The 12648-nt window shown below is 44.0% G+C and overlaps 1 protein-coding gene across 5 annotated transcripts; it reads right to left on the reverse strand.

Moving 5' to 3' along the window:
- Window positions 1-53: 53 nt before the first annotated feature.
- Window positions 54-9549, reverse strand: LOC139421029 (uncharacterized). Of its 5 annotated transcripts, XR_011635580.1 has the most exons (6): window positions 8818-9359; window positions 8431-8502; window positions 7895-8187; window positions 3579-7304; window positions 319-382; window positions 93-193 (listed from the first exon to the last, which is right to left on the reverse strand). XR_011635580.1 is itself a non-coding variant. In XM_071171505.1 (4 exons), exons 1-4 carry the CDS (start codon window positions 9044-9046, stop codon window positions 6588-6590), a joined length of 1311 nt encoding a protein of 436 aa, XP_071027606.1. In that variant the 5' UTR covers window positions 9047-9359; the 3' UTR covers window positions 3082-6587. The 5 variants fall into 5 exon arrangements, 2 of the variants coding, with proteins under 2 accessions (XP_071027606.1, XP_071027607.1); XR_011635579.1 differs by having other exon boundaries at window positions 54-382; XR_011635578.1 differs by lacking the exons at window positions 93-193; window positions 319-382 and having other exon boundaries at window positions 4840-5518; window positions 5707-7304; window positions 8818-9129.
- Window positions 9550-12648: the final 3099 nt, after the last annotated feature.

Consider the following 12648-nt stretch of genomic DNA (forward strand, 5'->3'; position numbering starts at 1 on the left):
TTAGTTAGCATCAGTGTATGGGTCTTTAGGGTCTTATGTTGGCCTACCTGTAGCGGTGCCAATTAGCAGGTCTCTGCTTGGAGTTGACTTGTGTCCCCGGAACCAGCTGGCTCTCAGGCTGTGGAAGCAGTAGATGAAGTTGGAGCAGCAGAGACTGCAGATCACTGGGAGCCAGCCCCTGTAGGGCGCCAGCCTGCAGAGAGGACAAGCAGGGGGACAGACACAACCTCAGGTGATTCTGTTCAAATACAAAAAGGCTAAAAGAGCAGAGAGAGAAAGTAGAACGAGAGAAAGACAGAGCTCTTGTTAACTAACAACCCCTCTTCCTTGACAATCTCTGACAGAATGGCAGGAGTGGACCTGGCTTTCCTCTTCTCATCCACTATAGAAAAAGAGGAACAGAGAGAATAGACATGAGACTTGCACCGATATCTTATGTCCTCTATTCAGTTTGCCACAAAGGCGTAAAGATATAGCTAGCCTTACCTTGCAGCCGTAGTCTTGCAGTGTCAAGTGGAAAGAAAACGGTCACACTCCCTTAAAAACATATAGGCCTACTGTAAAATGTAGGGTCTTCAAAATGTGAACATTTGCTGATATTAGGCTAACCTTATTTATAGGGGATACAGGTTTGGCAGTATTGGCCTGTCAGATAGCAATTTAAAGAAATACTGCCCCTTGTTTTCATGTAATGCAGAGAATCTGCAATAACCTATTATAAAAAAAGGCCAATGCACATAAACAAAGTTAACTTACCACTGCTCCTGCCATTGCATGCACCAATCTTTCATACGAAAAAACTTCAGCAAATCGAAATTCTCGAGTGCTCATTTTAATTGCGGGAGATACAAATGTAAACTTGACAGTTTTGTTTGCATTCCACTATGCAAAATAGTTAGGGAATAGAGATAGTTAAAAAAACATTTTTTTTAAAAATCAGTTCCTTCCAGAGAGCATCAACGCGGCTGAATGCTCTTATGGGTTTCTCTCATAGACATTAAAACCATTTCCCCCCGAATGCACTTCGTACTCATTTTACATCCAGGTCGTTCGTATAGCCAATGGTACATATATTCCCTTTCCCAATAAGGTGATTGGAAAATAGGAGATGCCACGTGTTCATTTTATTGGCTTTTCCAGTTGTCACTCAAACAAATGAAACGGCAGGGCTGCCTTCAGTAGGCATTTACGTTCTGGAACACTCAATTGAACGGAAACGTTGCTGTACTGAATGACCAGTTGAAGAACGGGGACAGGTTGTCATACTGTAGTGTATTTGGTTGGGGAACGCTGTCAACAGTACCACATCCCTTTAAATACACTCATTACTTCAAGCCACACCCACCAAACCGGAGCAAACGTACCTCGGTCGGTTCAAGAACGTTTTGGGTAAACGTGTCGTTCAGTACAAACCGTTCCGCAACATAGCAAACGCTCAAGAGAACAAAACGCATCTCAGGCTTGTCCAGATACAGTACCACAGACATAACAATGGTTTAGTTATAAAACAAAAATGTGGACTAGGCTGCTGAGGGGAGGACTGCTCATAATAATATTTGTAATGGAGCAAATGGAATGGCATCGAACACATGAAACCATGCGTTTGATTTATTTGATACCATTCCATTAAAACTTCTTCAGGATCAGTGTCCCTTCCACGGGACGGTTGAGCTAACGTAGGCTAATGCGATTAGCATTAGGTTGTAAGTAACAAGAACATTTCCCAGGACATAGACATATCTGATATTGGCAGAAAGCTTAAATTGTTGTTAATCTAACTGCACTGTACAATTTATAGTTGCTACTACAGTGAAATAATACCATGCTATTGTTTGAGGAGAAAGCACAATTTTGAACATGAAAAGTTATTCATCAATAAATTAGGCACATTTGGGCAGTCTTGATAAAAAATTTAAAATAAACAGAAATGCAATGGTTCATTGGATCAGTCTAAACTTTGCACACACACACTGCTGCCATCTAGTGGTCAACATCTAAATTGCACCTGGGCTGGAATAATACATTATGGCCTTTCTCTTACATTTCAAAGATTGTACAAAAAAAAGTTTCTTTGTATTATCTTTTACTAGATCTGTTGTGTTATATTCTCCTACATTCCTTTCACATTTCCATAAACTTCAAAATGTTTCCTTTCAAATGGTACCGTATGCATATACAGTTGAAGTCAGAAGTTTACATACACCTTATACATTTAAACTCAGTTTCACAATTCCGGACATTTAATCCTAGTAAAAATTCCCTCTCTTAGGTCAGTTAGGATCACCACTTTATTTTAAGAATGTGAAATGTCAGAATAATAGTAGAGAGAATGATTTATTTCAGCTTTAATTTCTTTCATCACATTCACAGTGCGTCAGAAGTTTGACTTTGTTGTCCTTAAGCCATATTGCCACAACTTTGGAAGTATGCTTGGGGTCATTGTCCATTTGGAAGACCCATTTGCGACCAAGCTTTAACTTCCTGACTGAGGTCTTGACATGTTTCTTCAGTCCCTCCTGCAGCAAAGCACCCCCACAACATGGATTGCTGCCACCCGTGCTTCATGGTTGGGATGGTGTTCTTCAGCTTGCAAGCATCCCCCTTTTTCCTCCAAACATAATGGTCATTATGGCCAAACAGTTCTATTTTTGTTTCATCAGACCAGAGGACATTACTCCAAAAAGTACAATCTTTGTCCCCATGTGCAGTTGCAAACCATAGTCTGGCCTTTTTATGGCAGTTTTGGAGTAGTGGCTTCTTCCTTGCTGAGCGAACTTTCTGGTTATGTCGATAAAGGACTCGTTTTGCTGTGGATATGGATACTTTCAACCCGGTTTTCTCCTGCATCGTCACAAGGTCCTTTGCTGTTGTTCTGGGATTGAATTGCACTTTTCGCACCAAAGTACGTTCATCTCTAGGATATAGTGCGTTTTCTGGAATTTCCCAAGCTGTTTAAAGGCACAGTCCACTTAGTGTATGTAAACTTGACCCACTGGAATTGTGACGAAATGAATTATACGTGAAATAATCTGTCTGTAAACAATTGTTGGAAAATTTACTTCTGTCATGCACAAAGTAGATGTCATAACCGACTTGCGAAAACTATAGTTTGTTAACAAGAAATGTGTGGAGTGGTTGAAAAACTAGATTTAACGACTCCAACCTAAGTGTATGTAAACTTCCGACTTCAACTGTATATGCATATCCTTGCTTCAGGGCCTGAACAACAGGCAGTTAGTTTTTGGGTATGTCATTTTAGGCAAAAATGGAAAAAAAAAAGGTGCAGATCCTTAAGCGGTTTCAATTCCGCTCCAGCCATTACCACAAGCCTGTCCTCCCCAATTAGGGTGCCACCAATCTCCTGTGGTTTGGAGTTACTTTTCTGTAATATCTCTGGCTTGGCGCTTGTCCCACAATGTTTTCCGGTCGTCACATTTACCACAACCACAAAGTCAGAAACCCTGCCTATTTCTAAAATAAAGATTCTTAAACTTAACCCCTTTATTTAACTAGGCAAGTCAGTTAAGAACAAATTCTTATTTACAATAACGGCCTACCCCGGCTAAACCTCCACTAACCTGGACGACGCTGGGCCAATTCTGTGCCGCCCTACAGGACTCCCGATCACAGCTGGTTGTGATACAGCCCGGGATCGAACTAGGGTCTGTAGTGACACCTCTAGCACTGCGGTGCAGTGCCTTAGGCTCCCAGGTGGCACAGAGGCCTAACAACACTTTGTGGCTAACTCGAACCTTGAATTAAGACCAAAAAGCACATTTTTATTTTCATAAATTTTTTAAGATAGACAATTTTGACCTTGTGGCTGTGCCATCTAGTGGAAATCATGTTGTTTTCATAGTCTTGTTCATTCTACAGGCTAGCTACTACACCCGTCTGTATTCTGAATTCTAAACTGTCCTCCTTTCTGGAAAAGGGTATGTAGTTTTATTGTGTTTTGTGGTTGCAAATATTAAAGTTCACTACAAAATGTACTTTCTGCAGCCCTATTTGACAAATTCTAAACTTTTAACATTTGTAACAGTCATGTCGGGAAATAAATGCATTTTAGACAACTAATCACAGTAATTAATCACAACAAAATTAGAAGACAAATATGTCAAGCATCGAGAGGCCTCTTTCCCCATCCAAAGGTATTGAAAAGTCTCTCTTCTTGTCCATGATATGTATTGATGCTTATAGCTACAAATAATCTCTCTACCACCTCAGCAAAAACTTTACAAACAGCCTCCCCACCCCTCCAGGACAGAAAGGCTATAGAAGCACCCAGTAACACACTGACCAGAGCTGAGTACATCTGCAGAGAGAACCCCAGGCACATGGATCCAACCACAGCTACAGTCAAGCCCACTAACCTTCCTATTAGATGTCTGGGTGAGAGTTGCCCCAATTTATCCCACACCAAGAAAACTGACACACCACCACCACCAAGCCACCTTTGCCCTGCACACCACCCCAACCCCAGCACAACTAGGGCCCCCAAGTTGTGGAGGTCCCTCCGTGTCCCTAGGATGGATACAACCAAGGCTCCTGTGGCCATGCACCCAGGAGCCAAACACAGCACCATCCTAGCAGCCCCCACAGCCACTGACACGGTAATGAACTGTGCCATCCTGATCTCGCCGCTCTTTGCCACATTCTTCACCGCCCTGACCGTCATGATGCTCATCAAACCAGCGATGACCACCCCACTCACTGCAGCCACCCTGGCCCCCACCCCGGTCCCGCTCACCCCGTTACCCACAACCTCCCACCACACCCCAGGCTCTAGGAGCTCCTCCACCCTGCCCACCCCATCTGCAGCACCCACCCCCAGTCCGATCAGAAGACCCAAGAAGGGGGCGCGGAGGACCGATGCAACCAGGCCATTAGACCCAGACAGGACCTCTGCTATCCAGACCACTGAGAACGCTGCTAGTCCTCTCAGAAGCCCGATGGCACCCCCTCTGGCTGTGGTTCTCAACACCAGCTCCACACAGAGGTGGTAGTCCAGCGGTCTTGCTGGTGGCAGTGACTCCGCTTCCCCTGGACTCTCCTCCTCTATGTCTTCCAGTCCCAGTACTGTCCATGCTCCAAGAGAGAGAAAGAGAGCTCCCAGACTCACCACTATCAGTGTGGCCCTTACAAACGCCCACTGACGTCCCATGATGCTCCAGCATCTACCCCCTCCTCCTACGTCCTTCTCGTATTTTCTTCTCCCCTGGATGGAGAACGATCTGTCTCTCTCTGTTCCCTCTCCCATCGTTTTGTTTTTGATGAACAATTGTTTTTTTTTACTGAATCACCTAAACTGTACAGTCAATCACCCTCTCATTGTTTCTGTCTCCATTGGATGAGTTGAGGCAACCTGTTTTTCTTAGCGAAAGGTGAAACCAGAATTTGGTTATCTGATATCCCCACCCCCTCAGAGTGGATCAGTTCCTTCAGTCTGTCTCATGTTGACCACTGAAGGTGCCTCTTCTAAGGAGATCCCTCTCCATCACTGAGGTACTGGTTGCATCTATAGGTTAGAGAACCACAATGGAAATAAGTCGAGACTTTTGTGTCATCCTCAATGATTCGATTTACGCACCTTGACTATACAGTATGTTTCTGTTGGTTTTTTTACAAGCCGGCAACACTATGAAAACACCAATTTAGAAAACATTGCTATCATTTAAGATAATCTTTGTCAAACAATTCACTTACTGTAGCTACAGGTGCTGTTCTCTATGGTTGTTAGCCTGTCTCAGAGTGTCTGCATCTGCCTCGGTCTGAATCGGCCTCATACATGCTGCCTGACAATCAAACCGTTGAGAAGGCTGTGTGTGTGTGTGTGTGTGTGTGTGTGTTTCAGGAGTTACTGGTTGGACCAGATGCCAGACTAGTGAGAACAAGTCTCACCTACTATTTCACAATCCTTATCCATCTGTGTAGGCCTAAATTGTGGTTTCCACTCACCACACCGGTTTCTCCAAAATAACTGCTGCAAACAAATGCTGCTATTGTAAATTACTTTGATTATCATGATCAATCATTAATTAACCATTTAATCAATCAAAATTGTTATTCCATTGTAAATTCTACAACACAATCAATTAACATTATCTGAGTCTAGCGTCCAAAATGGCACCCTATTCCTTACATTATGCAAATTCGAATATGAACCTCGAACCCAGTTCCCCTCTAATCAGGGACCAATTTAGACCTGGGACACAAGGTGGGTTTTCACTGGGTTTTAAGCTCATAGAGAGTGCACAATATAGGGAAAAAAGAGTACCCTTCGGTCGCATGCTGAGTCAGCCTCCCCGTCTCTCGGCCAGGCTCTGCAGTAGGGCGATTACAGTGTCACTTCAGCTAGTCTCTGCAGCAGCGTTTCCACTAGATTATATAGCCATAAACTCAAAATTCATGAAAACAAACATGAGCTTTTTGTACTTATTTTAAGATTAGGCATAAGGTTAGTAGTGTGGTTAATGTTGGGTTTAAAAATCTAAATTTAAGAAGATGAATAGTAAAAATAGGCGGGGTTTAGCCATAATTATGGCTTTGTGGCTATAGAAGTTAGTGACAACTCGGGGCGATGACTGTCACTTCCTGTCTCTCTCAGCCAGTCTCTGCAGCAGGGCAATGACTGTGTCCTGTTTGGAGGAAAGCAGCTCCAGAGCCGTGGCCATCCTACCCAGGGACTCAGCCATGCGCGCCTCCCTCCTCTCGCGCCTCCTCCCCCGGGCCTCCATCCTGCTGCGACGCCCCTGCTCCTCCTTGGCCTGCCCCTCCTGCCTCCTCAGGAACTCCTGCAGCAAGAAGGTGCCTTCTTCTGCTCGCTTCTGCTGCTGGGCCAGAAGGGAGGTAATGGAGGATCCCTTGGAGGAGAAGCGACAGCGCTTCTTTCTGCGGAGGTCTATGCGGCTGAGGTTGGAGGGGATGTGACGGGAGGCAGGGGGCTGTGCGACCGGAGCAGGGGAGGGGTTTGGCTGTGGAGGGTCTGTGTTATTGGCTATCCTGGGGGAGGGCGTGTCCATGGGGGTGGGAAGAGGGAGGGAGGAGCGGACGGGGGGAGGGAGGGATCTGACAAAGGTGTAGAGAGGGAGGGTGGAGGGAACTGGCGTGTGGAGTGGGAGGGAGGAGGGGACAAGGGTGAGTGTCCGAGTGCATGCAGTGATGAGGTTGCCATGGGGAAGGAGGGGCTTCTGCTCTGTTTTGGCAGTTTCCGTGGCGACGTTCACCTTAGGGATGCTGGTTACTAGGGTAGGGCTGCTAGTGGTCTCGGCGCCGATGGTGTCACCAAGCATGGCATCCATCATCTTATGAGTGAGTGAGAGACAGACAGAAAGAGACAGAATGTTGAGATAAGAGGGTCTTGTTAGCACCCTTGGACAGCTTTGTTTCTTACTTTCATAATACACCCCCAATGTCACTAGAATTGATGAGCATTCACTACAAGACCACTAGAACAACACTTTCAACAAAATGAAGAGACGGTTGCCTGACAACGTCACAAAAATGATGCGTGAGCTACGCATGAGTAGAAGGATGTGTGTTGCTGTGATCCTGAACAGCCCGTTAGCTCAAAACAATGACAAGAAACTGCCATGTGGGGCATTGTAGGTGGCTTGTATCTTGCTTGTGATTCCATGTCCTGTTTTAAGGTGTTTTGACTTATACCACGTATATGATAATACGGCTTAAATGCGCTAGTTAGCGAACAACTGGCACGATGTATTTGAGAGACAAAAAGTGCTTATTGTGTTTTCAATAAACATTTGGAGACAAAATATAGTTTCAATAATCCTATGGTTCTAAGCCAACCCCTGTCTGTTTTGCCCAGAAGATGCACACGCATCGGTTTTCTTGCTAAACAACACACGTCTATCATAATAAAACAAACAAGTACCTCAAAGTACTCCCAGGAGGTTCTGGCCTGGCCGGTCTCCCTGCCTCTGTATTTGACCCTCTTGTAGGTGACGATCAAGTTGTTCCACTTGCGGCGGATCTTCTCAACGGGAAGACAATGACCCTGCTCCTCCAACTCCTTCTGCACGCTCTGGAAGAGCTGCGAACGCTCCCGGGTCCCGTACAGGCTCCAGCGGCGCCCCACTGCTTCGATCAAGTACACAATGGCCTGGTAGGAGAACTCTGGGGAAACCTGGGGAGGAGGCCGAGGAGTCGGGAGGGTCATGACTGCGGCTGAGGAGAGGAAGGAGGTTGGAGAAGAGGGATGTTTAATAAGTATATAAGTACTGTTAAGTCGCTCGATCAGCTAGCCAGCATGCATGTGAGATATGGTTCTGGGTGCTGCAGATAAATGGTACATCTACAGTAGGTGCTTAGACCAAGAAATATAGGAAGAGTTATATTTATTTGATGTGCCCTCTTTATTTTACTCCCCTCTATCTCCTTCACTCTTTAACGGGAAGAAATATGACTCACCTGGTGCTATCTTTAAGATGGTTTTGCCATCTGCAGAAGTAGAGGAAAAGAAACGGTCAGCACTCACAGGATCTAGTGAACAGAAAGGCAGGTGTCACATGCAAAACCGTCAAAATACAGTTTAGTATTTTTGCGATAGTTCAAAATATCAATAATATTCTGATCATTCATTATAGATTATACAAATATTTCTAAAGTGTGCAGAGCCTTTTTCCTGTTTCTCCAGGTTTGCCTTTTACGTCCAATACCTTCACTATTCAGCTCTGGGTGTGCGGTAGATTCGGCCTATTATCTAATAGTGTTTTTAAAGTAAAAGTAAAAGTTCCTGTGAGACAAGACTGAAAAATATGCTCTCGCTGTCTTACTTGTACGGTACCAACAACTTACACAGTACGATGGGTTTGCTGGTCGTTTTAGTTGCTAGCCGCCCATGCTGTGTTGAATACCCTGCATGGTCTTCTATTGGACCGCCTTCTCCCGGAGAAATATCATGACGAGCTGCAGACTCCGTCGCTCTTTTGCCCGAAAGCAGCGAAGATGATTCGTCTTCATCGTCAAAGGACTCGGAGTCTTCACTTTTCACAGTGATATTCAACGACATTACCGCGTCTACCATGCGCACTGTCTTGGTTATGGAATCGCTCGACCACGTCTAAATAGGCTGCCTATGTGGCTGTTTCTCTCAATGCTTATGAGAAGGAAAAAGTTTTAGTCTTTCATTTCGATAAAGAAATTCGCCTACAAACCCCAACATCAGCCACTATTGCAGTATTTGCATTCTCGGACCTGTGACTTTACAACAAGCTGAAGGGAAATGGCTGCGTACTTTACCAAGCATGTCTGCGCAACGCTGCTTCGCAGCTCTGGTCATGGATTCGCTGCTGGCAATTGTGGTGACGTGTACTTGCGTGCGCAGGCCCTGCACGAGTGCAGAGACGCAACGCAGACGCTGCCCAGACTGCCCTGAAGAGGGCGCTGCTGCTCTGTCTGACATTCTCCTCAACAGAACCGCACGTACAAAGCGGATACAAAGAATTATGAAGGTGACATCAAAGATGGAACAATGAGACAGATATTTCACTGGATGTTTAAATGTGAAGCATCCGCTTGACGTTTCCACTCGCTTCCAAATATGGTACTGAGAGGAAGACTACTGGCGGATAGTGGGAGAAGATGGAATGAGATGGATTTTGGCCGACATTCTGCAAATGTTCTCACCGATGAAACATTTAATCTCAAAGTTTTCTGTTCCCAAAACTAGAATATGTTATGATCAGAGTGGACTAAAGTGTGTAGACTTTAGCCTTTGCAAACGTTTTTAAAAATGCCGTTGTTTAGGAGTGCAAAGGCGAATCGAGTTATTGCACACGCGCACTTCACGTAGTAGGCGTTCCCTAACGGAAATATGCAATATGCGCCAATAGGATTTCGCTATCTCGTGCATGGCTCTGCCTGCCTGCCCCCTGAAGTTGGATGCTGAATGGAGTACTCTTGAACTCTCTCTCAAATAGATCCTTCAATCTTTCGCCCATTCCATGGAACTCTGCATTATCCCTCAGAAAAAAAAGACAGACACATTTGTATAGAAAACATAGTAAACAAGCTAGAAATGCAATAAACAACTCGTTTGGCCTAATTCATATTTGTTATAGATTAAACAAGGGCACATTATTAAAGTGTTATTCATTCATTAGCACAAGTTGACTAGTATAATCAAAATGTTAGCCCTGAGTCTTCACATTGGATACTGCAGTAGTGCAGTCTCACCCTGTTAAATGTGGCACAGTTGGTGAAGAGATAAGCAACACAGACACAACGTTTTGCACTGTTTGGTAGAGATTCTGCTGCAGCTTCTCCACAACCCTGTCCAGCCATATAGGGGTCTTTATCACACTGGAGTAGTTTCTCACCCGGCAATGAAACATACAGACGGAGATATATGTGAACTTTGAAACTTTGCTGTTATTCTGGCTGCACATTTTTAATGTGACTAAGTTAGCCATAGTTGGCATGCTTGCAAGCAAGGCATAAAAACGTTGCCAGCCAGTATGGCAATGGAACATTTAGAACAAACAAATGGGTCACGTCTATAGATACAGAACGACTGGGTCGCGTCTCTGGCAACCGAACCGATAGGACGAACGATCAGCCGGCTTGGGTAGCAACCCTAGATTTGTGTCGGGACTATATCTTGTGGAAGGATGAAATATAATTAATAAATGAATCAAAATAATACTTTTGAAAATATGTAAATAATCATTTGAATATGTTGGTAACCCACTGTATAAAAGTGTTGATGCCCTTGAAGCCGGTGGTTGGAGGATATATTGGCAAGGTTTGTCGGCCCTCGACTTCATCTTTGGCCCAGCAACACCCGTGCAAATACAGTGCATTCGGGAAGTATTCAGACCCCTTCACTTTTTCCACATTTTGTTACGTTACAGCCTTATTCTAAAATGTATTAAAAACAATTGTTCTTTCACCCTTACCAAGCTACACACAATACCCTGTATTGACAAAGTAAAAACAGGTTTTACAAAATTTTTGCAAATGTATAAATAAAAAAAAACAGAAATGTAACATTTACATAAGTATTCAGACCCTTTACTCAGTACTTTGTTGAAGCACCGTTGGCAGCGATTACATACCTTGAGTCTTGGCACACCTGTATTTGAGGATTTTCTTGCATTCTTCTTTGAAGATCCTCTCAAGCTCTGTCAGGTTGGATGGGGAGCGTCGCTGCACAGCAATTTTCAGGTCTCTCCAGAGATGTTCGATCTGGTTCAAGTCCGGGATATGGCTGGGCCACTCAAGAACATTCAGAGACCTGTCCCGAAGCCACTCCTGCGTTGTCTTGGCTGTGTGGTTAAAAGGTCATGTCCTGTTGGAAGGGGAACCTTCGCCCCAGTCTTAGGTCCTGAGCACTCTGGAGCAAGGATCTCTCTCCCAGTCCCTGCCGCTCAAAAACATCCTCACAGCATGATGCTGCCAAGGTAAGAAACAATCTAGCTGGTTGGTTTTTATCAAAATCTTGTCAGTGGTGTCATTTCAGCAAAAATCGAGGGCATGGAATGGCAAAATGACTTCCGTAGCTAGCCTAGGTTTTCAATGGCCTTGCTTTAATGTGTAACGGACTGTCAATGGGGCGGATAGAGCACAGCAGAGATTCCGTGCCAACCTGTCACTTTTGGTCAAAAGCACTCTATGGTGTTGGCATTTGAACTTTATGTTTATTGTGGTATAGTGTGATATAAGCATATTTCAATATCATTCCAATGCAAAAACCCAAATGAGTCCCCTGGGTTTTACACCCCTTCCTGACTTCAGGAAGTATTTACACCCCTTGACATTTTCCACATTTTGTTGTGCTATAGGCGGAATTTAAAATTGATTAAATTGAGATTGTGTGTTACTGGTCTACACACAATAGCCCATAATGTCAAAGTGGAATTATGTTTTTAGAAATGTTCACAAATTAATAGAAAATGAGAAGATGAAATGTCTTGATTCAACAAGTATTCAATCCCTTTGTTATGGCAAGCCAAAATAAGTTCAGGAGTACAAATTTACTTAACAAGTCACATAATAGTGTTTAAGATGATTTTCAAATGACTACCTCATCTCTGTACTCCACACAATTATCTGTAAGGTCCCTCAGTCAAGCAGTGGATTTCAAACACAGATTCAACCACAAAGACCAGCAAGGTTTTCCCAATGCCTCACAAAGAAGGGCCCCTATTGGTAGATAAACATGATGAAGTTAATTAAACCGTGGATGGCGTATCAACACATCTAGTCACTACAAAGATACAGGCGTCCTTTCTAACTCATTTGGTGGATAGTAAGGAACCCACCCAGTGATTTCACCATGAGGGCAATGGTGACTTTAAAACAGTTAGGAGTTGAATGGCTATGATAGAAGAAAACTGAGGATGGATCAACAAAATCGTAGTTACTCCACAATACTAACCTAACTGATAGATGGAAAAGAAGGAAGGCTGTACAGACTAAAAATACCTTTTGGCAAAAAAATTGCTAAGCAATCGTTTTTGGGTCCTGAATACAGTGTTCTTTTTGGGGCAAATTCAATACAACAAATGACTGAGTACCACTCTCCATATTTTAAAGCTAGTGGTGGCTGCATCAAGTTATGGGTATGCTTGTTTGTAATCGTTAAGGACTGGGGAGTTTTTTTTTAGGATACAAATTAAATGTAAT

This window comes from Oncorhynchus clarkii, chromosome 12, assembly GCF_045791955.1.
Source record: "Oncorhynchus clarkii lewisi isolate Uvic-CL-2024 chromosome 12, UVic_Ocla_1.0, whole genome shotgun sequence".
NCBI lineage: Eukaryota > Metazoa > Chordata > Actinopteri > Salmoniformes > Salmonidae > Oncorhynchus > Oncorhynchus clarkii.